We start from the raw sequence: 27831 nt of genomic DNA on the forward strand, positions 1-27831 counted from the left end.
AGGATTAAGTATTGAGGAGAAGTGCATATACAAAACATTCTTTCAAGTTCAATGGGCTGTTTATAATCCCAAACTGAAACTGCAGTGGTAGGGAGAAACATTCACACTAGCCAGTGATAATAGAACACAATGCAGCACATGTTCTATTAACCCCTTGAAGTCGCAGACAGTTTTGGCCTTGTGGACACAGTCTAGATTTTCAATTCTGACATGTAACTTTATGTGTTAATAACTTTGGAATGTTTTTACTTTTATGAGACCTTTTACACGGGAGCAATTATTCTGCATCCCGCAAGTCTCCATTCGGATTTTGATGCTGAATTAAAAATGGCTGCAATTCCTCGTCAAAATCCGCAATAAGATTTATGGGTTTTGGTGAGGAAGTCATAGGATGCAAGAGTGGGATGGGACCTCCAGGGTCATCGAGTACTGCTAAATGCAGTATCATTAACCCTTTCCAATCCAATTTGTATCTTGGTTTTTCTAGGGGGCTTACTCTTTTTCTGCTGTTATACAATGTTGCTATCTGCTGGCTAAAGCCAGTACTGCATGAGGTGACATGTTGGATGGGCTCCGACAGCAGAGAGGCTGGCAATATACAGTAAGAGAACCCCGACGGATGTCTTCCAACATCGGAGCTGTACAGCCTTAAATCATAATGTCTTTAGACGCCAGACAGTGGATTGGAAAGGGTTAAATCATCCCAGACAGATGTCTGCCCAACCTCTGCTTGAACACTTCCATTGAAGGAGAACTCACCACCTCCCGTTCCTGTACTTTATTTTAGTGTAAATATACTAATTGTAAAAATAAATAATTATAAATGTAAAAAAAACAACTTTTTATAGCGTTTTACCCCAATAAAAGTTAAAAGAAAAACTGAAAAAAGAGTCTGTTAAAAAAGGTATAAAAATTGTCCTTTGTGTCATGGAAATAAAAACGCAGCAAAAATTTTGGTAGCTGAAGAGAAAAGGTTGGACCGTAAAACCACCACATGGGTAAAATCCCTAAAACGTATCTGGTCCTTTTGAACACCCTGGTTCTTAAGAGGTTAATCTCCAACAATCCCTGTAAGTGAGAGCTCTCTTCTGTACTTGCACTTATGTAGATAACATTCATACCTCTGTAGGTATATATAAGTAGGGTATTTGTCTGTTCAATTTAATGCAAAACAAGTAGGAATTTGTTAAAATCATAAAGCCTGCTAAATGTACGTAATTTGCTTCATATGTACCTTTAATACCAACAAGTCATGGTAGCCGTCGTGCAGCGTTGTCCCATCATCTTTCATTAGCTTCACATAGGCCATCGCAAAGCTCCTCTCTCCTCTGTCTTTGGCTGGGGATAACAAAATAGGATAACATATAGGAGAACAGTTACAATAAAGAGCTCATTCCAAAAAGACATGAAGCCCCACTCACATTCCATAGATGACCTGTGTCTAAACATGAACCGCAGGTGTATTCTTTGCATTTCTTCAATTGGAACGGCAACCTTTAAAAAAATTAGATGTAACTGAAGTTAGTTTGCCAGAAGAACACAATAAAAAGACACAAAGGAACATTTTCAGGCTCATTTACACGGGACATTTCCCTACTTGTCTCTGATAGCATTGGCTCCAATTTTAGGTAAGATATCTACAGATTTAAAATAATTAAATATACTGCTATATGAGCTTTTAAAGGGATCTTCCAAAAACCTGAAATCCTCTCAATAGGAAAATAAAACACTTTGTAATATGCTGCATTTAGAAATTCTGCTCTATTCCCCTGCCTCTACCAGCCCAAATGTCCTAATCAGATGATGGTCATCTACTATAACATCATGTCATGTCGTATTAGTAGCCAACCCCTACTGGCTATAGGGATGGTTTACAATATTGATTGGCCTTGGTGGATCAGAAAATAATTTTTGTTGTGAGTGTATGACAAAGTTTACTATTTTCCTATTTTGGAGCAATCAGAAAACCCTTTAAATGCAGGAAAACAATGCAAAACCAGTGTATACAATGAACTGCCATCCAACTTAGTCCGGTTATCCAATTAGTGAGCTTTTTTACTTTTTGTTAAATTACTGCAACCTGCATTTACTTGTTGAATTACAATACATATGTGATAATGTGTGACTGACAACCCAATACACTAGTGCCCAGCACACTACAGTCAATATGGGTTATCATTAGCTTTAGGCTCACTTCTAGCATTTGCATTAATATACTTGATAGGGTAAACTTTGTTCTTGTTTGCAGCTCCAGCCACAAGAATAAGACACAAGGAGCATGCAGGAGATTATACCAATGACTCAGTCATTCTGGAAATCTCAGGGGACCTTACAGAAGACTGACATTTCACTGGAGGAATAAAGAGAATAATAAGGTAAGCAGAATATGTCAAGCCGGTGTGCACTGCCTCTCACATATCAATCGTACAGCTAGTCCGAGGAAAGGTTAAATACCAGACAACATGCATAATATCATTTTAACATCTTGATTTTTTTCTACTGATACAAGCGCAATGTGAGCGTTTATTAACACAGATGTACTTGTGCGCAAATTTACAGTATACAGAGCATGGAACCCATCGATTTTAAAGGGTTGGTTCACATACGTGTATTTTGCACACGTTCATGAAAAAAAAAACGTAGCAATAGGGGTGCAACTATAGGGGGTGCAGAGAGTGTGGTCGCACCTGGGCCCAGGAGCCCTAAGGGGCCTATCAAGTCTTTCTATCACATATTGCAAACCAATACTATCAATGAAGCTTTATAGTTGGGGATCCAGTTCCAGATTTTGCACTGGGGCCCCGCAGCTCCAAATTACGCCTCTGCGTAGCATGATCTATTTTCTTGCGCATTTGAGCATGAAAATAGCACATATTGAACTAATTAACTTAATTGCCCATTTCAAAGATCAAAAGCATCTTCAGCTGTTGGAAGGAGCCAAAAACTTCTGACGGAGAGGAGTGCTCCGAAGTGAAAGTGCGGGTACTCTCTAAACATTGTTGAGGAATATTATATACCCTCTGGTTCTTGCTCTTCATGGGAACTATCTTGTCAAAATACAGGGAAGGCACACAGTAAAAGACAGGGAATCACTTCCATTATTAGCACAACATGACATTACATATATACTTGAGTGATGGGGTTGCTTCGTAATTGTAACATGCATTTAGGCACGGTGTCGCAAAAGTGTGGAAACACCAATAAAAAATGAAAATGGTTTGGAAGGCAGTAGGGATGAGCGAGTATACTCGCTAAAGCACTACTCGCTCGAGTAATGTGCTTTAGCCGAGTATCTCCCTGCTCGTCCCTCGTCCGGGTAGCAGGGGAGAGCGGGCGGGAGAGAGAGATCTCCCCTCCGTTCCTCCCCGCTCTCCCCCGCAGCTCCCCATCCCGCGCCGGCCCCCGAGTCTTCAGGGACGAGCAGGGAGATACTCGGCTAAAGCACATTACTCGAGCGAGTAGTGCCTTAGCAAGTATACTCGCTCATCCCTAGAAGGCAGTGATACACTTTTGGATATAAGCTAAGAGAGGCCTGTTAGGCCATATCACTAAAATTATGGCCATTTTGAATGCTGCCATCTTGGATTTAAGTATGGATTCAATTTTTCCAGTGCACAGGTAGGTGTGAGATATATCAAACTGGCAGAGAATTTCACCAGAAAAATAATGGTGTGCTTCATTTTCACATAACTTAATTCGTTCTCATGTTAACACAGTGATTTATCTTCATTACAGGCAATGTGAATGATGGCATAATCCCAAGCAGAATGTGTTGAGATTGTCCTTATGTCAGGTGAATGAAGCCCATGTGTTATCACAGCAGATTTGAATCAATACCACCCAACCTTCCATTACCCACAGTGCAGTTGCCAAACTTCTTTCCAAATTCCAAGAAACAGATTGTATCGCTGATAATCTGGAATTAAGCATTAGCAATCACTGTTCTGGTCTCATTCAGCAAGAGTCCACAATGTAGCACTCATCATCTGTCTCAAAAATATGGGGTAAGCTGTGCCTCCATACAGCAAATTATGTCTAAACATTTTGATAGATATTCAAAATGGCTGTCATTTTGGTGACATGGCCTAACAGGCTTTTCCCCTTCCTCCAGAGTTTGTATGAAAAATTGTATCCCTGTATGCCAAACTGTTTTCATTCTCTATGGATGTTTCCACACTTTTGAGACATCCTGTACATTACAACACTGACAACTTAACCCATAACCATCCTGTTCTCCATCTTTTGCATACATTTCTAGTTACCTTATGCAAGCACAAATCGGTGTAGAGATCAATGGAAGAATGTGTGAGCTTTTATGAGCCACTGGAATGGCCAATACCTAAAGTTAAAAGTTATAGTGCTGTGAACACTACCTCACTAGAGCATTAGGCACTGGCCACTATACAGATCAACTTTCAAGAAGCTCTTATCAGTCCCTGGAAGGACTTTAAGGACTTTGGAATTCAAGGAAGGAAAGTTATCTGATTACTATAAACTGAAAGCAGTTACCACTTACCTCTGGGCTATAAGAACTAATGACTGACACTTTTTATTCAACATGAAATGGGCACTATGTAATGGATCACTGAAAACTAGGCACTAATTTACTGATGTATTGTATGTGGGCAGTATATACTAATTGTCATTATAGAAAACATTGTCCCATTCGACCTACAGGAGCTGAATGATATCATTGTATCTGAAGACATGAGAAAAGCACGAAAGGGATTAGAACTAAACAAGTCATCAGGAATATATATATATATATATATATATATATATATATATATATAACATACATATACACAGTGTATCACAATTTGATATAGATATATATATATATAGCAATATTGCACGGGGTAAATCATGAGTATAGAATATTATTCTAATGTAATAAGGCACTATTAAACAGTACTATTACACACTTGCTTGGAGGTACTATGATAGTACAAACTGCACTGTATACTGTAGACAAGCAAAATTAAAGATGACCTAATGAGGTATTTCCACCATATACATTTATGGCACGTTCACATGGCATGCCATAAATGTCTTATAGGTACAGCTCCAACCCAAATCACCTGTTATTAGAATAAGGGCCACATGTATATTATAGATGGGAATACCTCTTTAAATTCTTATATTAGTTTAAGTTACCTATTGAATATTAAGTGCATTCTACTTGACAAGAGTGATCCATAAACTCAACTCTAACATGTTAACTAAACTGTGTATTACAGATGTCAGAGCAGCCCATTGATCTGTGAAATTGCATACACATATTAATGGGAGTTGATTTTTTAAGTACTCGGAATATAACAAATATTAAAATTACTAATTAGCTCATGCTTTTCTTTTTTACATGGATTTGTATTTGTTGGGAAAACATTTAAAAATTGATGAAAGTTTTCATCTGCAGTTAAAAGTAAAAATAGGTAATTAATTAAACATGAAAAATAGATGTTTAGGCTAAATAAATGAAGCGTAAGCAAAATGGAAATTTGCTGAAATATACAGACAGAAGGTTTGTAGATCACCACAAAATGCAAATAGCAAACAAACTATTTGCATACAGTTGGTTTCCAGGTAGCGGATCCATTTTTCTTTTTTTTTTAAGGGGAATTGGATGCTTTTTTTGTCTGTTGTTTCTTCAGATAGGTATAAATACATATACTGTGCCAGTGTATGCAAACATACACATTTATTATATTGTTTAAAAAGGTCTTTAAAAACGTGTTAAAAATGTCTAGTTTTTATTATAAAATGATGTACATTACACCTTGTTATACACCTTTTGAAAAATTCTGTAGCCCGCATTTTCTATGCAGTCAAAACAGGTATTCAGACATAAAGTTGCTAGATGCATGTAAAAGGCCAACAAATTTCACACAGGTATGCCCAATAGAAGTCTATGAATATATGTCAGAATGCCAGTTCATGGTTCCAGAAATTCACTTCCATACTCTACATATAGGAAAACATGGTGTAAGTTGACCCTTAATATGTTAGATGAGTTGTCCAGGAATAATAAAAAAAACATAACTGACTTTAAAAAAAAAAAAAAAACAAATACGCAACCCTTCTCTACAAGTTGTGCATGGTATTGCTATTCAGCCCTATTCACTTCAATGAATCATTAATAACTTCAGAACGGTTGTTGATCCAGGGATTATTCCGATTGCCAGATAGGAATCAGAAAGGGATTTTTTCCCCCTAAATTAGGAAAATTGGCTTCTACCTCATTGTTTGTTTTTTTGCCTTCCTCTAGATCAACATTAGGAGGTGAAGAGCTGAACTGGATGGACACGTGTCTTTTTTCGGCCTTACATACTATGCTACTAATGGAGCTGAGCTGCCGTACAGGACTCAACCTATGGACAAGAGAAAAGCCTTTGTATGTTTCCAAACCTGGACAAATAGTATGTATAAAGTTTTACCATACTGATATTCCGTTTCTGGAAAACTTTAAACATAGTCATATCTCTTCCTTGGCTCCTCTCACATTGCCATTTGAACCTCTGTTTGGTGCGACATCACATTTGATGGCAAACATAAAAAAGCATGCAGTGCTATTCTTTCCATCAAATATTAAGCACTTTAAATGAACCCAACCGAATACACTCTAAATCAATAGGATCTGACAGTTCCCACTTGGATCTGTCATGTGATGGATCTAGCAAGCATCATGGCTTCCATTAGAAAGGAAACATAGCCTTAACTTGTTTATCAAAAGTATCACTAAAGCAAAACTCATCTCATTGTGATCTAGCCAGGTCTCCGGAGAATATTAAAAAGCAAGAGAAAAGATGTTAAGATAATGGAATGCAAAGCAATTACTAGACAATTAGTCATAGGTCAATGCACTCTTGACCCTTTGGCACTGCATATTTTTCGTTAATCCAAATGGAATTTAAATATTTCAAAAAAATAAGAAATTAAATTAAAATCCCAACTGAAGTGCTGACTTCTTGCTTTTTATGAGTTCCAGCAAAGACAATAGATGGCTTATAAAAAGTTAGTCCTTTTACAGCTCATAACAGCCTCAATAAAGTCATGGGGGTGCGTCACCAGATAAATATACTGAAACTTCAAGATGTCGGAAAACTTTAGAGTGAATCACTTTTTATTTTTTCAATCTTACTGATCTACACCTGTCTCTTTAGTTGCTTATGCTCTATAGAGTACAGAAGTTTATAAATATGCAAGATTTTAGGGCTTTCAATAAAAAAGTCAATAAACACATTTGATTAATGACTGGTATTTTCCTGATGCACATTATCATAAGACACAACAAAGATTAAAAGGGAAGAACAATTGCAGACTAAATTCCCCAAATTTATACTATCAGTAATTATGTAGCAAAGTAACAGAATGCAGAATATTTTGCTAATAAGGGAGATGGAATAATACCTCCAAAGTGCCCCCTATTGGAAGGCAGCATTCCTTCAAGCCAAAGTTAGACTCTTTATACAAGCCTTGTAACAATGACTGGGAATTAAAAGCAAAGCCAGACTCCATGCACAGACAGCTGTTTCAGGGTTTTTGCACTTCATCAGTTTGCAGTAGTCTGGCTTTGCTAGTCAGAGGCTGGGGACAGGGGTCAGAAACGCTATCTTTTCTCCTTAGGGAGAGAACCTAGACGGTGAGTGAGGAGACTCATGCTCCTCTGGGTAATATGCAATATTTTGCAAACATGAGCAATTATTGCAATCTGTAGTTTATCTGCTACCACTGTTTGTTGAAAGTATAAGGTTGCCTGTCCACGGGCGTTGCGGTCTGCCGCCGCCCGGGAGCAGGAGCTGGCAGACGGCTGACAGATAGGCTCACGGCGGAGAATCGCTGTAATTCGCAGCATGCTGTGATTTGCCGCCCAGGAACTGAGAATCGCTATGATTCTCCGCTTGTGGACAGGGGGCTGCGCTTTCCATAGCGATGCTCAAATGCCAGAACTGGACAGAAGAGCAGACTCCACTCTATTCAGGCAGGGCAGTCTGGGTCTTGGGCTGCCTTATGAGTCATCTGAGAGGGCTATATAAAAGATGTGGTGTGGCTCTCAGTCTTAAAGTCTTGGCTCTGGAGAAGAGACCAGCAGTGCCAGGACTTGTGAGAGCTGTGTGGCAATAAATGGGTAAGACAGAATCTGTGTCTTATTTTTGAGTCTGCAGTGTAGTAGACTCAGAGACTGATAGCGAAGACACTAAGGTTTAGTAAGTGGCCAGACGCTCAGGGTTTATTTTGCTGTTTATGCACTCTGTTGTTGTGAAGTGCTATAAAAGTGTGTGCTGTGAAAATTATGTGCAAAAATAATTTTGTGCCAGCACAGTTTTAAGCCAGACCCCAGTGCTTCAGTGTCTATGAGTATATTCCATATGAGTGCCAATTGTCTGATCCCAGAGGACGATGACCCCAGTGAATCCAATCTATATATGTGTGTGTGTTTTACTTTTTTCTCCTAATCCACTTTCTTTCTTTCTATAATTGCAGTAGTCTTTTATGCAGATTGCAGAATGTTATAAGTGGTATTATTGTACCTTGAAGCCACCAGGAAGCACTGCTGGAGACAACAGTGAGAGCCTGGTGACCCCCCTGTACCTGATTGGCTACAGAAAAAAACTCCCCTGCAGGTCCTGGCAGACCAATAAAATTCTTCTGTCCCAGCTCCCTCCGTACAGTTCTCCTCCCCGCTGCAGCTGTCACTCTCCCAGGGTCTCCAGGGTGGCAGAGATTGCAGCTTCCAGCTGCTGCAAGTGTACTGTGTCCTGGCAAGCCACTATACTTCACTTGTCCTCCCCGCTGCTGCTGGCACTGTGCCATGTCTCTCCGTGCCGGAATGAGATTTAGGCTCCCCTCTGGTGCAGCTGTAACTGTAGCAGGCTCCCCGGCTGTAAGACTTGCTCACTATTGCTGCTGTGTGTTCCCCGTCCGTTCGTCGCTGCTCCCTGCTGTGTGTCGCCGTTCTCTCCCTAGCGCCGGTGGCAGGAGGTGTAGTGTATGGAGTGGCAGCACCGGCGGGAGAGTGCAGTCCTACGCTTCCCCGCTGCTGCTGCTAGCCCATCTGTCCACAGCGAGCGCTTGCCCAGGGAAGATGGAAGGGGGATGGCAGCTGCAGGGAGACAAATAGCTGGATCTGCTGGAGACATATTTGCCTGCCCTGGAGGGTACGGTAAGGCTGAATGGATAAAGATCCCTAACCCTCCTAGCCCGAGCTAAAATGTCTACACAGCATGCTGCTAGGACCTTACAGAACTGACCCTATCGGGAGCTAGGGGTGTGACAGGGGCATTCCTGCTTCCAAGCCCTGTAAAACCCCTAGCTTCCAGTGGCGTCAAGATTAGAGATGAGCGAGCACCAAAATGCTCGGGTGCTCGTTACTCGAGTCAAACTTTTCGCGATGCTCGAGGGTTAGTTTCGAGTAACGAAACCCATTAAAGTCAATGGGCGACCCGAGCATTTTTGTATATCGCCGATGCTCGCTAAGGTTTTCATTTGTGAAAATCTGCAAAACCCAAGAAAGTGCTGGAAACGACACAGAAACGGATAGGGCAGGCGAGGGGCAACATGCTGGGCTGCATTTCAGGTTCCCAGGTCCCACTATTCAGCCACAATAGCGGCAAGAGTGGGCCCCCCCCCTACCAATTTTTACTTCGGACAAACCCTCATTAGCAAGGCACATCTTAGCTAAGCACCACACTACCTCCAACAAAGCACAAGCACTGCCTGCGGGACACACCCCTGCCTCTTTTCTTGGGTTACATGCTGCCCAACCCCCCCCCCCCCCCCGCATGACCCAGTGTCCACAGCGCGCACCAAAGTGTCCCTGCGCAGCCTTTAGCTGCCCTCATGCCACATGCTGGCCTCACAGCCACACCAGCCTCATGTCTATTTATAAGTGCATCTGCCATGAGGAGGAACCGCAGGCACACACTGCAGAGGGTTGGCAGGGCCAGGCAGGGCGGGGCGATAGCCCATAATGCTGTACAGAAGCAATGAGAAATCCAATCCTGTGCCACCTGCATCAGGAGCTGCAAACGTGGGTATAGCAATGGGGAATCCATGTGCCACACAGTATTCATTCTATCAAGGTGTCGCATAGCTCAATCCACACTGCAAGGGGAAAGCCGTCAGCGCTCTGCCCTCTACCCAAGTCAGTCAGTGCCTTTGTGCCAGACAGGTCAAACACCGCGATGGGAACTAAGTTTGCACCAACAGCATAGGGGGGTCCTAGGGAGCCCAAGACATGAACCAAAAATTGATCTGAGCGGCCAAACATGGCAGACTTGCACCACGCCCACGACATAGGCCTCGGCCCACAGCTTCAGCAATCCTAGGCAGGAAGCGGACTTTCACTGCACCAAGGACATAGGCCTCTGCACAAACCCTCAGCAATCGCGGGCCTACAGCGGACTCCTATGCTAGCGTAGCTGTGCACGTCTCATTAGCGCTGTATTGCTCCTGTAGTTTGTCCCAATGCATTCCCCCCGGATAGTAGAGCTAAGGTCAGATTAAATACAGGTGGGCTTCGACCCACACTGCATTCCCCAGTCAGACCGGGGTTTTTAATACATAGACACAGGCAGGTACAACTCACTAATGTGAAGTCCGTGTTGACCGACAGCATGGGTGGCTCCCTGGAACCCACCGGCGGTACATAAATAAATCCCATTGCAGTGCCCAGCACAGCTGAGGTAACATCAGGTTTAATGCAGGTGGGCTTCGGCCCACACTGCAAGCCCCAGTCAGACTGGGGTTCTTTATAAGTAGACACATGCAGTTACAACTCCGTGTGGACCGACAGCATAGGTGGGTCCCAGGAAGCCACCGGCGGTACATAAATATATCCCATTGCATTGCCCATCACAGCTGAGGTTACGTCCGATTAAATGCAGGTGGGCTTCGGCCAACACTGCATGCCCCAGTCTGACCGGGGTTTTTAATACATAGACACTGGCAGGTACAAATCCCTAATGTGAAGTCCCTGTGGACCCACAGCATGGGTGGCTCCCTGGAACCCATCGGCAGTACATAAATGTATCCCATTGCAGTGCCCTGCTCAGCAGAGCTAACGTCACATACAATACAGGTGTGATTCGGCCCACAGTGCATGCCCCAGTCAGACTGGTAATATGTACCTTAACAGTAACCACGTTGGTGGGAATGTGGTGGTGACTGCGCACCTAGTGGCGCGGTTTTATTTAGTTGGTTTTCGGAATGTGGCCAGGATTAAGTGGGCCGTGGCGGGGGGATGGTGGGGGGGCTCTCTTGTTGTGTCGGTAAAGGTGAAATTCTTGGACTGCCACCAGACGGACCAATGCAAAGGTATTTGCCAAGAATGTTTTTATTGTTGGAGGAGGAGGGGAATTTTTTGAGGCACTACGTGTTCTCTCCACGTGTCCGTGGTTATATGCACCTTAACAGTAACCGTGTTGGTGGGAAATGGCCTCGCCACCATCATGTCTTTGGGAAGCCTCCGTTTCCACACCCCAGTGACATAGCATTAGCAGCGGTATAAGCAGAGCCCAGAATTAGTAACATTTCAGCTGTAGCATTAGAGACAGGCCCCAGTAACATATCACTAGCAGCATTATAGGGGCAGCACAGTATTAGTTCCATTTCAGTAGTAGTAGCAGTCCAGACAGGCCCCAGTAACAATTCTGAAGCAGCAGTATAGGGGGAGCACAGTATTAGTTCCATTTCAGTAGTAGTAGCAGTCAAGACAGGCCACAGTAACAATTCCGAAGCAGCAGTATAGGGGGAGCACAGTATTAGTTCCATTTCAGTGGTAGTAGCAGTCAAGACAGGCCACAGTAACATTCTCGTTGCAGCAGTTTAGGGAGATAACAGTCTCTTTCACATTTCAGTAGTTGCAGTATAGACAAGGCCCCAGTTACATTTATGTAGCAAAAGTGTGGGCCAACCCCACACACCTTGCTGTAGCATGAGTGCAGGCGAAGCCTATAAAAATTACTAGGATTACACTGTAGGCGATGGCCCAAAAAAATTGGTGTACCAACAGTACGAATGTACCTCAGAAAAATTGCCCATGCCTGGCCAAAAGGGCAGGTGAAACCCATTAATCGCTTTGGTTAATGTGGCTTAATTTGTAACTAGGCCTGGAGGCAGCCCAGTTAAAATAAAAATTGCTTCAGGTGCAAGTTTCAACGCTTTAATAAGAATTGAAACGTATAAACCTTGTTTACAAAAGTCATATGACTGAGCCTTGTGGGCCTAAGAAAAATTGCCCGTTTGGCGTGATTACGTGAGGTTTCAGGAGGAGAAGCAGGAGGAGGAGGATGAATATAATACACAGATTGATGAAGCTAAAAGGTCCCCGTTTTTTATGGTGATAGAGAAGGATGCTTCCATCCGCGGGTGCAGCCTACGTATTGTTTAGGTACCGCTGCTGTCCGCTGGTGGAGAAGAGAAGTCTGGGGAAATCCAGGCTTTGTTCATCTTTATGAGTGTAAGCCTGTCGGCACTGTCAGTTGACAGGCGGGTACGCTTATCCGTGATGATTCCCCCAGCCGCACTAAACACCCTCTCTGACAAGACGCTAGCCGCAGGACAAGCAAGCACCTCCAGGGCATACAGCGTGAGTTCAGGCCACGTGTCCAGCTTCGACACCCAGTAGTTGTAGGGAGCAGAGGCGCCACGGAGGACGGTCGTGCGATCGGCTACGTACTCCCTCACCATCCTTTTACAGTGCTCCCGCCGACTCAGCCTTGACTGGGGAGCGGTGACACAGTCTTGCTGGGGAGCCATAAAGCTGGCAAAGGCCTTGGAGAGTGTTCCCCTGCCTGTGCTGTACATGCTGCCTGATCTCCGTGCCTCCCCTGCTACCTGGCCCTCGGAACTGCGCCTTCTGCCACTAGCGCTGTCGGATGGGAATTTTACCATCAGTTTGTCCGCCAGGGTCCTGTGGTATAGCATCACTCTCGAACCCCTTTCCTCTTCAGGTATGAGAGTGGAAAGGTTCTCCTTATACCGTGGGTCGAGCAGTGTGTACACCCAGTAATCCGTAGTGGCCAGAATGCATGTAAGTCAGCCATGTGTGCCAGGGTACCTGTACGCAACACATGGCTGTCCTCACTAGGAAGATCACTTTCAGGATCCTCCTCCTCCTCAGGCCATACACGCTGAAAGGATGACAAGCAAGCAGCATGGGTACCCTCAGCAGTGGGCCAAGCTGTCTCTTCCCCCTCCTCCTCATGCTCCTCCCCCTCCTCCTCCTCAACGCGCTGAGATATAGACATGAGGGTGCTCTGACTATCCAGCAACATACTGTCTTCCCCCGTCTCCGTTTCCGAGCGCAAAGCATCTGCCTTTATGCTTTGCAGGGAACTTCTCAAGAGGCATAGTAGAGGAATGTTGACGCTAATGATTGCAGCATCGCCGCTCACCATCTGGGTAGACTCCTCAAAGTTTCCAAGGACCTGACAGATGTCTGCCAACCAGGCCCACACTTCTGTAAAGAATTGAGGAGGCTGACTCCCACTGCGCCGCCCATGTTGGAGTTGGTATTCCACTATAGCTCTACGCTGCTCATAGAGACTGGCCAAAATGTGGAGCGTAGAGTTCCACCGTGTGGGCACGTCGCGCAGCAGTCGGTGCACTGGCAGATTAAACCGATGTTGCAGGGTCCGCAGGGTGGCAGCGTCCGTGTTGGACTTGCGGAAATGTGCACTGAGCTGGCGCACCTTTCCGAGCAGGTCTGACAAGCGTGGGTAGCTTTTCAGAAAGCGCTGAACCACCAAATTAAAGACGTGGGCCAGGCATGGCACGTGCGTGAGGCTGCCGAGCTGCAGAGCCGCCAACAGGTTACGGCCGTTGTCACACACGACCATGCCCGGTTGGAGGCTCAGCGGCGAAAGCCATCGGTCGGTCTGCTCTGTCAGACCCTGCAGCAGTTTGTGGGCCGTGTGCCTCTTCTCTCCTAAGCTGAGTAGTTTCAGCACGGCCTGCTGGCGCTTGCCCACCGCTGTGCTGCCACCCCGCGCGACACCGACTGGTGGCGACGTGCTGCTGCTGACACATCTTGATTGCGAGACAGAGGTTGCGTAGCAGGAGGAGGAGGGTAGTTTAGTGGAGGAAGCATACACCGGCGCAGATACCACCACCGAGCTGGGGCCCGCAATTCTGGGGGTGGGTAGGACGTGAGCGGTCCCAGGCTCTGACTCTGTCCCAGCCTCCACTAAATTCACCCAATGTGCCGTCAGGGAGATATAGTGGCCCTGCCCGCCTGTGCTTGTCAACGTGTCCGTTGTTAAGTGGACCTTGGCAGTAACTGCGTTGGTGAGGGCGCGTACAATGTTGCGGGAGACGTGGTCGTGCAGGCCTGGGACGGCACATCGGGAAAAGTAGTGGCGACTGGGAACCGAGTAGCGCGGGGCCGCCGCCGCCATCATGTTTTTGAAAGCCTCTGTTTCCACAAGCCTATACGGCAGCATCTTCAGGCTAATCTATTTGGCTATGTGCACGTTTAACGCTTGAGCGTGCGGGTGCGTAGCGGCGTACTTGCGCTCAAACACTTGCGCTAGGGACGGCTGGACGGTGTGCTGAGAGACATTGGTGGATGGGGCCGAGCACAGCGAAGGTGAGGGTGTGGGTGCAGGCCAGGAGACGGTAGTGCCTGTGTCCTGAGAGGGGGGTTGGATCTCAGTGGCAGGTTGGGGCACAGGGGGAGAGGCAGCGGTGCAAACCGGAGGCGGTGAACGGCCTTCGTCCCACCTTGTGGGGTGCTTAGCCATCATATGTCTGCGCATGCTGGTGGTGGTGAGGCTGGTGGTGGTGGCTCCCCGGCTGATCTTGGCGCGACAAAGGTTGCACACCACTGTTCGTCGGTCGTCTGCACTCTCAGTGAAAAACTGCCAGACCTTTGAGCACCTCGGCCTCTGCAGGGTGGCATGGCGTGAGGGGGCGCTTTGGGAAACAGTTGGTGGATTATTCGGTCTGGCCCTGCCTCTACCCCTGGCCATCACACTGCCTCTTCCAACTTGCCCTGCTGCTGCACTTGCCTCCCCCTCTGAAGACCTGTCCTCAGTAGGCTTAGCAAATCAGGTGGGGTCAGTCACCTCATCGTCCAGCTGCTCTTCCTCCGAATCCTCTGTGCGCTCCTCCTTGGGACTTACTGCCCCTACTACTACCTCACTGATAGACAACTGTGTCTCATCGTCATCGTTCTCCACACCCATTGAAAGCTCTTGAGACAGTTGCCGGACGTCCCCAGCCTCATCCCCCGGACCCCGGGAACTTTCCAAAGGTTGGGCATCGGTCACGATAAACTCCTCTGTTGGGAGAGGAACCATTGCTGCCCAATCTGGGCAGGGGCCCGAGAACAGTTCCTGGGAGTCTGCCTGCTCCTCAGAATGTGTCATTTTCATGGAGTGAGGAGACTGGGAGGAAGGAGGAGCAGCAGCCAGAGGATTCAGAGTTGCAGCTGTGGACGGCGTAGAAGACTGGGTGGTCGATAGATTGCTGGATGCACTTTCTGCCATCCACGACAGGACCTGCTCACAATGCTCATTTTCTAAGAAAGGTCTACTGTGTGGACCCATTAATTGTGAGATGAATCTGGGGACCCCTGAAACTTGCCTCTCTCCTAATCCCGCAGCAGTCGGCTGCGATACACCTGGACCAGGAGCTCGGCCTGTGCCCACACCCTGACTTGGGCCTCCGCGTCCTTGCCCCCCTCCACGTCCTCTAGGCCTACCCCTACCCCTCAGCATGGTGTATTACGAGATTAGCAGAAACAGAACGCTGTAATTAAATGTGCCGCTTATTGGCCTGTGGTTGGAGGCTGACTTCACGTACGTAACGCACTGCAGAGGCAGGCAACAATTATGCGCAAGGCTGGGTATTAATTCAACAACTACTACCCCCAGCAGAGACGCAGTAAACTGAAGGCAGTGACAGGCAGGCCTAATATTGTATTTTTTGGAACTTTTTGGGAAAAAGCCCACTGCCTGTGATATACACTGTATTTCGATTTCCCTGTTGGAGGCTGACTTCGCGTACGTAATGCACTGCAGAGGCAGGCAACAATTATGTGCAAGGCTGGGTATTAATTCAACAACTACTACCCCCAGCAGAGACGCAGTAAACTGAAGGCAGTGACAGGCAGGCCTAATATTGTATTTTTTGGAACTTTTTGGGAAAAATCCCACTGCCTGTGATATACACTGTATTTCGATTTCCCTGTTGGAGGCTGACTTCGCGTACGTAACGCACTGCAGAGGCAGGCAACAATTATGCGCAAGGCTGGGTATTAATTCAACAACTACTACCCCCAGCAGAGACGCAGTAAACTGAAGGCAGTGACAGGCAGGCCTAATATTGTATTTTTTGGAACTTTTTGGGAAAAAGCCCACTGCCTATATAGCCAGTATACCTCTTTCCCTGCCTCACCAGTACTGCCCCTATACTGAGTAAAATGACTGCAGACTGAGGACGCTATGGTTTGCACGCCCGATATACAAAAAAAAAATTGTGCAACACTGCTAAAAGCAGCCTCAACAGTACTGCACACGGTCAGATGTGGCCCTAAGAAGGACCGTTGGGGCTCTTGAAGACTAAAATAACACCTAACACTCTCCCTATAGCAGCAGCATCAGCAGCACTGTCCCTAATCTATGTCAGCATGCATCTGTGGGGAGCCGCGGGCGGGGCAGATTTAAATACTCGGGTGTCATCTGATCTCCCCAGCCACTCACTGCAGGGGGGTGGTATAGGGCTGGAATGTCACAGGAGGAAGTTGTAATGCCTTCCATGTCTTTCTGTTGGCCAGAAAAGCGCGCAAATTTCTCAGAGATGAAAGTGAAAGTAACTCGAACATCGCGTGGTGCTTGTCTCGAGTAACGAGCATCTCGAACACCCTAATACTCGAACGAGCATCAAGCTCGGACAAGTATGCTCGCTCATCCCTAGTCAAGATACAATAATACCGTTATAAGTTATAGCAGCAACAAGTCTCTGTTTGCATCAGCATTGGGGGCTCTGTTCATAGTCTGTGCAGCTGACTTTCATTTAATTCCAGGGAAAATAGTGCAGCACTCTGCACTAGTTTGCCTAAGAAAATGCTGGATAATTATACAGAAACCGAACAGACTCCTGTATAATCAATGGGGTTTGTTCGGAGTTGCTTGGTTTGGCTCCGAGCACAAAAAGGAGTCCTTAAAGGGGTTGTCCCGAGGCAGCAAGTGGGTCTGTACACTTCTGCATGGCCATAATAATGCACTTTGTAATGTACATTGTGCATTAATTATGAGCCATGCAGAAGTTATAAAAAGTTTTATACTTACCTGTTCCGTTGCTGGCGTCCTCGTCTCCATGGTGCCGACTAATTTTCGCCCTCCGATGGCCAAATTAGCCGCGCTTGCGCAGTCCGGGTCTTCTGCAGTCTTCTATGGGGCTCCGTGTAGCTCCGTGTAGCTCCGCCCCGTCACGTGCCGATTCCAGCCAATCAGGAGGCTGGAATCGGCAATGGACCGCACAGAAGAGCTGCGGTCCACGGAGGAAGAGGCCATCTTCAGCGGTGAGTAGAGAAGTCACCGGAGCGCGGGGATTCAGGTAAGCGCTCCGGTGAGCTTTCTTTACCTCCCTGCATCGGGGTTGTCTCGCGCCGAACGGGGGGGGGGTTGAAAAAAAAAAAAACCCGTTTCGGCGTGGGACAACCCCTTTAATGATAATGTAGACTTAGCCTTAATATTATCTGGATGGTAGTCCAGATAGAGGAGTGGGCACTGATCACTTCCTAGTGTTGCAATTGATAAATGTTTTTATTTGGAAGGAACATTTATTATATCTACAGTGCAGGTTAACTGTTTTAGCTAAATTGAGTTTTTTTGTTATAGTTATTAATTTGAAACACCTGTTTCAGGTGTATTAGTTACTTTAATTGATGCCTTTTGTTGATCAGTCTGTTTTTACTATTTTAACTTTGCTTGTTTACTGGTAACCTGGGGCTGTGTGGGCTTGAAACGCTCAGTGGATACACAGTGCGCATCTTTAATTGTATGAAAATAAAGCTCCTGATTTTATAAATGCTTGTTAGGCAGGATTTCTCCCTTGAGCTTTGGAATCTAAGCTCAGCATATTTATGTCATGCGATGTTTCCACTATTCATAGCCTAGGTGGACCTCCTGCTGTAGCTGGTCAAACGCTGTTGTCACATGTATATACTTTGAAGAGCAGGGTCATATCTCTTTAGTTTACTGTTAGAGCACCTTTTTCAGAGCTTAAAACTTTCCAATTTCCACTGGAGTGTGCCAGAGCCAGTGTATATAACTATAAGACATACTAAGATTTTATTGGAGCATTATCTGCCAGTATACATAAAAAAACATAAAGAAAAATCTCCCTGCATAGTTGTAGTCACTATGGCCTTGGCTCAGATGTCACATTTTAACACAGCATATAGTATACCTAGAGAACGGAGCACCTCTATGGCTCTGGTATCCTATCCCTCTTTTTATAGGTCATAGAACCCTTCTAAAAGGGCACCTTACACTTTATGTTTCAAGTGGTAAAATCAAAGTTTTGTTTTTTTTAAAGAACTTTCTTCAAAAGCTGTTGGGCAGGAAAAGTCATTCGTTAGACGAAATATTTAAATTATGTACAGAGTCTTAACAGCTACAATTCTTGTGATGTTGACTGTACATAGAAGTTACTAATGGCTGTTTACCAGTATGAAAGAAAGCTGGCATTGAGCTTTGAATATCTGAAAATGAATGGCAGGAAGAGCCTCATGCTGAGCATTTTTGTTCTTACTGCTTTCTACACCTTTGTTGTCATAGCTAAGATGAGCCGTAGCTTCCTACATCAATAGAAATTGAATTCTGTGGTAAGTGCAAACTACTTCTTATAATAAACTCAAAGTACAGAAAACATTATTAATTGATTATCAGCTACTGAAGGGTTGAGCTGGAAGGTGAATGTGTTATCCGATTTTTCATTTAACAGTTTGAAGACTCACGTATTGCTAGAAAGTTTTGCAGCTCAAGATGCCCATACATAATAGATGTAGGTCACCTACATCCACTCACTATCCAATGTGTGTGTGGTTGTCCTAACTTTCTCTTGACCACAGGTGTTAGAGGAAGCATGAATCGGGTGTGATTACAACATTCCTCATCATTCGTTCCCACGGGAGGTAAGCAATTGGGACTTGTTATTTGTATAGCACCAACATATTCCGCAGCGCTTTCAGGTAAGTTTTTAGGCATTACTCCGCACCAAGCTGGGTACTGCTTTTACGTCGGAAGGCTGAGTCAACCTTAAGTCAGCTACCTGAAACATGATTGAACTCGCAACCTTCAGGTCGTGAGCGAGAGCTTAGGACTGCATTCTGCTGCCTTAACACTCTGCACCATACAAGGCTATTGCTAAGAGAGTCTAGCAGCAGCTTGTTCCCCTTTCCTCATTTGGGGAATTGGGAGGAATAGGTATTCAAACAAGAGCTATCTAAAAGTGCCATCAAAATTAGATCTCTCCTGACATCTGCTGTTTGGGGAGAGTCAAGAGGCTCCACACACACACATTAGATGATCAACTGGACCCATCAAAATATGATGGCATGCAGCTGTGTTGTGGGAGAGGATGGCTAGAAAGTTGGAGGAGTGTTTGATTTTATGCCATGCACAAACCCACCGCAGCCTGGATTTGCAACAATACTGCTGCCAATTTTGCCCTTTGCAAATTTGTAGCAATTCTGCACTAAACCCATTAGGGAAAGTTTGGGATCTTACTTCAGAATGCGGTAATATTGAGGTCAATGTATAAACAGTATGCAATAAGCAATAATGGTTAAACAGTACAGAATTTGATTAGAATAACTAAATATTCAAGGGCAGACATTTACTTTAAGGATCATTGCATTGCTGGACCATAAAGACATGAGAATTGCTCCTTTCATCATTATTAGAGACTTGTTTGTTTCTTTTTTAAAAATCCTTATTATCCCAAGTACATGAAAGAAGACCCTGAAACACAGTCGTTTGTAGTACAGCAAGAAACAGTTCAGAAATTAATTGAAACAGGTAAAATACTCTCACGTTGTGAAGAACAACCCTTCAGAAGATCAGGACACAAAGTGTTGCACGTGAATCTATCACACAAGTTTAGTTCTAAAAATAAGACCGTGATTTTGGATGATTTCCCAGATTACAGAGTCTAATGGTTATCCTCGCCATTTGTCATTTTCTATGGATCCAAGACTGATGAAATTAAATAAAAACTTCAGAGAATAATCAAACTAATAACTCTTGGATCATTTACAAGAAGGGAGGACATTTTCCAAGGGCTGGACATGTCATATAATGATACCAATTTCACACATCTAAATATCTGCTCGTCGCTGGAAGTAAATAGATCTTTTCCTGACAATAAATACACTGAAAACAAGACCTTTATTTAATGGTTATTATTAGAGATGAGCGAACACCAAAATGTTCGGGTGTTCGTTATTCGTAACGAACTTCCCGTGATGCTCGAGGGTTCGTTTCGAACAACGAACCCCATTGAAGTCAATGGGCGACCGGAACATTTTTGTATTTCGCCGATGCTCGCTAAGGTTTTCATGTGTGAAAATCTGGGCAATTCAGGAAAGTGATGGGAATGACACAGTGACGGATAGGGCAGGCGAGGGGCTACATGGTGGGCTGCATCTCAAGTTCACAGGTCCCACTATTAAGCCACAATAGCGGCAAGAGTGCCCCCCCCCCCCCCCCACTGTCAGCATAAAGATCGTCCTCCTCTGGCACAGCTGTAACAGCTGTAGCAGAGAAGAACGATGTTTGCCCATTGAATTCAATGGAACCGGCAATACAGCCGACTCCACTGAATGCAATGGGCTGCCGGCGATCGCAGGATGAATGGTCGGAAAGGGGTTAAATATATAACCCCTTTCCTGCAATTCATCCAGAAATGTGTTACACTAAAAATATATACCGGCGTATAAGGCGACCGGGCGTATAAGACGACCCCCCCAACTGTCACCTTATACGCCGGCAATACAGTGGAGCAAAGAATAAAAAGCATTACTTACGTTTTTAGATGATCTGCGGCGCTCCTGCAGGCTGTCACTCCCTCCTGGTCCACGGCAGACAAGCTTTCTCCACGAAAGACTTTAAATCCCTGCCTCCAGAAGCACATGTGCCTTCAGCCAATCACAGCCAATGACAATGATGTCATTGAATGGCTGTGATTGGCTGTGTTTCTGGAGGCGGGGATTTCAAGGCTTGAAATCCCCGCCTCCAGAAACACAGCCAATCACAGCCATTCAATGACATCATTGTCATTGGCTGTGATTGGCTGAAGGCACATGTGCTTCTGGAGGCAGGGATTTAAAGTCTTTCGTGGAGAAAGCTTGTCTGCCGTGGACCAGGAGGGAGTGACAGCCTGCAGGAGCGCCGCAGATCATCTAAAAACGTAAGTAATGCTTTTTATTCTTTGCTCCACTGTATTACCGGCGTATAAGGTGACAGTTGGGGGGTCGTCTTATACGCCCGGTCGCCTTATACGCCGGTATATATTTTTAGTGTAACACATTTCTGGATGAATTGCAGGAAAGGGGTTATATATTTAACCCCTTTCCGACCATTCATCCTGCGATCGCCGGCAGCCCATTGCATTCAGTGGAGTCGGCTGTATTGCCGGTTCCATTGAATTCAATGGGCAAACATCGTTCTTCTCTGCTACAGCTGTTACAGCTGTGCCAGAGAAGAAGGATTTGTCTTCTATATGTTCTCAATGGGGTCAGCGCTGCTGCCGCTGGCCCCATTGAGCGCATATAGAATGCATCCATAGCGAGCAGCGGGAGGGGCAGACTTTCATATCAGGCGGACACCTTATCTCCCCAGCCACTCACAGCAGGGGGGTGGTATAGGGCTTAAACGTTGCAGGGGGAAGTTGTAATGCCTTCCCTGTCTTTATATTGGCCAAAAAAAAGCGCTAACGTCTCAGGGAAGAAAGTTTAATTTACCAGAACACCGCATGGTGTTCGTTACGAATAACGAACATCCCGAACACCCTAATATTCGCACGAATAGCAAGCTCGGACGAACGCGTTCGCTCATCTCTAGTTATTATGCAAAATATGGTGTATTTGGTCTGCTCCATATTCACTTCTCTATATGCAAGAAACCTGCCAGGAAACACTGACAATGTTATCTGCAATCACTAATTTACAGGTATAGATGCAGATGAAAGAGCTACATGTGTAATTGGCTCATCTGCTTTTTGCATAGTGATTGTAGTAGGCTCACTTATGACATATGAAGTGACAGTAATGAAGGGAAGTAATGATTTATTCGTAGCATTTAAAATGCAACTGTAGCAATTATTAAAGGCATTAAATCCCAGGCCCTGCTTTACGTTAGATGGTGCCTTGTGAAATACCTCCCATTATGGTGTACCACAAAGCTTAACAAAAATACAGTTTACCAATAACCATATAGTGCCCAAATAACAATGTACCATCAATAAACCATGTGGCCGTATCTAGTACAATTACATTTCAAAAGGGCCAGGCATTAAATATAGGATTGAGTACAAACTCCTGTTATTCAAGCCATGAAGGCCATTCGCACCACCTCCCGTAGTCACAAGTGTTGGACACTGAGTAACTGCACAGCTCTCAAGCCTAAGGTCACAACCTGGCTTAGACTTTTTTCACACTGCGCTGAGGTGATCCTCCTTGCCCGGACAAACAAAGATGGCAGCGCCACTTCTTTGACTACCTGACACCCATTGTGAATTAGTATACATCGGTCTAAGACATTACATGCTTCTCTGACTGGTCAGTGGTCAGCACGGGTTAATCGAAACAGGTGTAGTGTCTTAGACTAATGATGCATACTAATAAACAGTGGGCGTCAGATAGTCAAAGTGGTGCGACCATCTTTGTTTGTCTAGACCTGGAGAGTCGCTTTAGGGGCTTCCGATAAACATATGCGCTGGGAAAAGCTCCCCACATTTAATGGAGGTTATGACAGATGCATCCATAACCTAAAGGATACAATGGATTTCTGTAAAAAATTGTATCCATTAAAAATGTATGCCATTATAGCCTTTGGGTGAGGTATGTCACTATTAGATATCTGTTTAAAACATCCGTCACCTATCGGCTATAATCGTATCTGTTTAACAGATTTGTCATGAAAAGCTATGGAAAGGCTCATGTTGTATCTGTTAAAATGGATGCCTGTGATGGATGCCATGAAGTGATATCCGTCACTCGAAGGCTAATGTGGTTTTGGTTCTGCTCTTTTCAGAATGCTTCTCAATGAAATAGCACAGTTTGCCATGCTATTGCAACTGAAGAAAGTGTCCCTGGCAAATACCAGTTAACAGAGGCCAAAAGTGCCCAGTGAATGGGTGCTTATAGATCCATTTGATATATGTGCTGGGAGCCTTCCTGAAATATACATCAAACAGATATTCAATGAACGTGAGGTTCCAGGATCTGGAAGATCATTTGTAGTAACCTGTATTTCTTGCAAAGTTCAGTTGTTACATTGCTTGGCTTCTACTGTAAATTCTAGGGGTGTTGGAAGACACACTCATAGTTTAACGTTCAGCTAATATTATACTTATTTTCTGAGATAGTGTTGATACACCAGACTCATTATTCACTGCTTTATTCCATAATTTACCTTAAATGCCTTTGCAATGTCCATATATAATGGTTCCCATGTCTCAAAGTATAGTATTAGATAGTCCTGTTCCTGTTGTTAAATATACATGGATGGGCGTGTACACATCAGCTTTAGTGCTTCCCTTATACCTTTCCAGCCTTTATGATCTACTCTGGAATTTGGCCAAAAGGCCAAAAATCACATCAAACTGCTCTGTGTGAACTTGACCTATTCATTTTTGCTAGCTGCCTGAAACATCTAAGAACCCAAATGGAATGTGATATGAAATTGAGAAAAAGCTAGCATTTATACAGTGGACTGGTACTGCCAAAAAGATTGTTTAATAGAGATGAGCGAGCACCAAAATGCTCGGGTGCTCGTTACTCGGGACGAAATTATCGCGATGCTCGAGGGTTCGTTTCGAGTAACGAACCCCATTAAAGTCAATGGGCGACCCGAGCATTTTTGTATATCGCTGATGCTCGCTAAGGTTTTCATTTGTGAAAATCTGGGCAATTCAAGAAAGTGATCGGAACGACACAGCAACGGATAGGGCAGGCGAGGGGCTACATGTTGGGCTGCATCTCAAGTTCCCAGGTCCCACTATTAAGCCACAATAGCGGCCAGAGTGCCCCCCCCCCCTCCCAACAACTTTTACTTCTGAAAAGCCCTCATTAGCAATGCATACCTTAGCTAAGCACCACACTACCTACAACAAAGCACAATCACTGCCTGTATGACACTCCGCTGCCACTTCTCCTGGGTTACATGCTGCCCAACCCCCCCGCACGACCCAGTGTCCACAGCGCACACCAAAGTGTCCCTGCCCAGCCTTCAGCTGCACTCATGCCACACCACCCTCATGTCTATTTATAAGTGCGTCTGCCATGAGGAGGAACCGCAGGCACACACTGCAGAGGGTTGGCACGGCTAGGCAGCGACCCTCTTTAAAAGGGGCGGGGCGATAGCCCACAATGCTGTACGGAAGCAATGAGAAATCCAATCCTGTGCCACCTCCATCAGGAGCTGCACACGTGGGCATAGCAATGGGGAACCTATGTGCCACACACTATTCATTCTGTCAAGGTGTCTGCATGCCCAAGTCAGACCGCGTTTTTTTATAAATAGTCACAGGCAGGTACAACTCCGCAATGGGAATTCCGTGTGCACCCACAGCATGGGTGGCTCCCTGGAACCCACCGGCTGTACATAAATGTATCCCATTGCAGTGCCCAACGCAGCTGAGGTAACGTCCGATTAAATGCAGGTGGGCTTCGGCCCACACTGCATGCCCCAGTCAGACTGGGGTTCTTTAGAAGTAGACACATGCAGTTACAACTCCCTGTGGACCCACAGCATGGGTGGCTCCCTGGAACCCACCGGCGGTACATAAATATATCCCATTGCAGTGCCCAACACAGCTGATGTAACATCAGCTTTAATGCAGGTGGACAAAAAATTAATTGGATTACACTGTAGGCGAGGGCCCAAAAAAATTGGTGTACCAACAGTACTAATGTACGTCAGAAAAATTGCCCATGCCCAACCAAGAGGGCAGGTGAAACCCATTAATCGCTTTGGTTAATGTGGCTTAATTTGTAACTAGGCCTGGAGGCAGCCCAGTTAAAATAAAAATTGGTTCAGGTGAAAGTTTCAACGCTTTAATGAGCATTGAAACGTATAAAAATTGTTTACAAAAATTATATGACTGAGCCTTGTGGGCCTAAGAAAAATTGCCCGTTCGGCGTGATTACGTCAGGTTTCAGGAGGAGGAGCAGGAGGAGGAGGATGAATATTATACACAGATTGATGAAGCTAAAAGGTCCACGTTTTTGATGGTGATAGAGAACAATGCTTCCATCCGCGGGTGCAGCCTACGTATTGTTTAGGTATCGCTGCTGTCCGCTGGTGGAGAAGAGAAGTCTGGGGAAATCCAGGCTTTGTTCATCTTGATGAGTGTAAGCCTGTCGGCACTGTCGGTTGACAGGCGGGTACGCTTATCTGTGATGATTCCCCCAGCCGCACTAAACACCCTCTCAGACAAGATGCTAGCCGCAGGACAAGCAAGCACCTCCAGGGCATACAGCGCAAGTTCAGGCCACGTGTCCAGCTTCGACACCCAGTAGTTGTAGGGGGCAGAGGCGTCACCGAGGACGGTCGTGCGATCGGCTACGTACTCCCTCACCATCCTTTTACAGTGCTCCCGCCAACTCAGCCTTGACAGGGGACCGGTGACACAGTCTTGCTGGGGAGCCAAAAAGCTGTCAAAGGCCTTAGAGAGTGTTCCCCTGCCTGTGCTGTACATGCTGCCTGATCTCTGCGCCTCCCCTGCTACCTGGCCCTCGGAACTGCGCCTTCGGCCACTAGCGCTGTCGGATGGGAATTTTACCATCAGTTTGTCCGCCAGGGTCCTGTGGTATAGCATCACTCTTGAACCCCTTTCCTCTTCGGGCATGAGAGTGGAAAGGTTCTCCTTATACCGTGGGTCGAGCAGTGTGTACACCCAGTATTCCGTAGTGGCCAGAATGTGTGTAACGCGAGGGTCACGAGAAAGGCATCCTAACATGAAGTCAGCCATGTGTGCCAGGGTACCTGTACGCAACACATGGCTGTCCTCACTAGGAAGATCACTTTCAGGATCCTCCTCCTCCTCAGGCCATACACACTGAAAGGATGACAGGCAAGCAGCATGGGTACCCTCAGCAGTGGGCCAAGCTGTCTCTTCCCCCTCCTCCTCATCCTCCTCATGCTCCTCCTCCTCCTCCTCAACGTGCTGAGATATAGACAGGAGGGTGCTCTGACTATCCAGCGACATACTGTCTTCCCCCGCCTCTGTTTCCGAGCGCAAAGCGTCTGCCTTTATGCTTTGCAGGGAACTTCTCAAGAGGCATAACAGAGGAATGGTGACGCTAATGATTGCAGCATCCCCGCTCACCATCTGGGTAGACTCCTCAAAGTTTCCAAGGACCTGGCAGATGTCTGCCAACCAGGCCCACTCTTCTGTAAAGAATTAAGGAGGCTGACTCCCACTGCGCCGCCCATGTTGGAGTTGGTATTCCACTATAGCTCTACGCTGCTCATAGAGCCTGGCCAACATGTGGAGCGTAGAGTTCCACCGCGTGGGCACGTCGCACAGCAGTCGGTGCACTGGCAGATGAAACCGATGTTGCAGGGTGCGCAGGGTGGCAGCGTCCGTGTGGGACTTGCGGAAATGTGCACAGAGCCGGCGCACCTTTCCGAGCAGGTCTGACAAGCGTGGGTAGCTTTTCAGAAAGCGCTGAACCACCAAATTAAAGACGTGGGCCAGGCATGGCACGTGCGTGAGGCTGCCGAGCTGCAGAGCGGCCACCAGATTACGCCCGTTGTCACACACGACCATGCCCGGTTGGAGGCTCAGCGGCGCAAGCCAGCAGTCGGTCTGCTCTGTCAGACCCTGCAGCAGTTCGTGGGCCGTGTGCCTCTTATCTCCTAAGCTGAGTAGTTTCAGCACGGCCTGCTGACGCTTGCCCATCGCTGTGCTGCCACGCCGCGCGACACCGACTGCTGCCGACGTGCTGCTGCTGACACATCTTGATTGCGAGACAGAGGTTGCGGAGGAGGAGGGTGGTTTAGTGGAGGAAGCATACACCTCCGCAGATACCAGCACCGAGCTGGGGCCCGCAATTCTGGGGGTGGGTAGGACGTGAGCGGTCCTAGGCTCTGACTCTGTCCCAGCCTCCACTAAATTCACCCAATGTGCCGTCAGGGAGATATAGTGGCCCTGCCCGCCTGTGCTTGTCCACGTGTCTGTTGTTAAGTGGACCTTGGCAGTAACCGCGTTGGTGAGGGCGCGTACAATGTTGCGGGAGATGTGGTCGTGCAGGGCTGGGACGGCACATCGGGAAAAGTAGTGGCGACTGGGAACTGAGTAGCACGGGGCCGCCGCCGCCGCCATCATACTTTTGAAAGCTTCTGTTTCCACAACCCTATATGGCAGCATCTCCAGGCTGATAAATTTGGCTATGTGCACGTTTAACGCTTGAGCGTGCGGTGTGCGTGGCGGTGTACTTGTGCTTGCGCTCCAACACTTGCGCTAGCGACGGCTGGACGGTGCGCTGACAGACATTGGTGGATGGGGCCGAGGACAGCGTAGGTGAGGGTGTGGGTGCAGGCCAGGAGACGGTAGTGCCTGTGTCCTGAGAGGGGGGTTGGATCTCAGTGGCAG

At 46.2% G+C, this 27831-nt stretch overlaps 1 protein-coding gene across 2 annotated transcripts in view; it reads right to left on the bottom strand.

Annotated features, from left to right (window-relative positions):
* DOCK2 (dedicator of cytokinesis 2) overlaps positions 1-27831 on the bottom strand; it is a 677690-nt gene that overhangs the window by 487388 nt on the left and 162471 nt on the right. For both annotated transcript variants that reach the window (XM_066591098.1, XM_066591097.1), the window contains exons 16-17: positions 1422-1494; positions 1235-1338 (exon numbers count right to left, since the gene is read on the bottom strand). In XM_066591098.1, the coding sequence (XP_066447195.1) occupies positions 1235-1338; positions 1422-1494 (177 nt within the window). The remainder of the gene's footprint in view (positions 1-1234; positions 1339-1421; positions 1495-27831) is intronic.

This window comes from Eleutherodactylus coqui, chromosome 2 (genome assembly GCF_035609145.1).
Source record: "Eleutherodactylus coqui strain aEleCoq1 chromosome 2, aEleCoq1.hap1, whole genome shotgun sequence".
Classification (NCBI taxonomy): domain Eukaryota; kingdom Metazoa; phylum Chordata; class Amphibia; order Anura; family Eleutherodactylidae; genus Eleutherodactylus; species Eleutherodactylus coqui.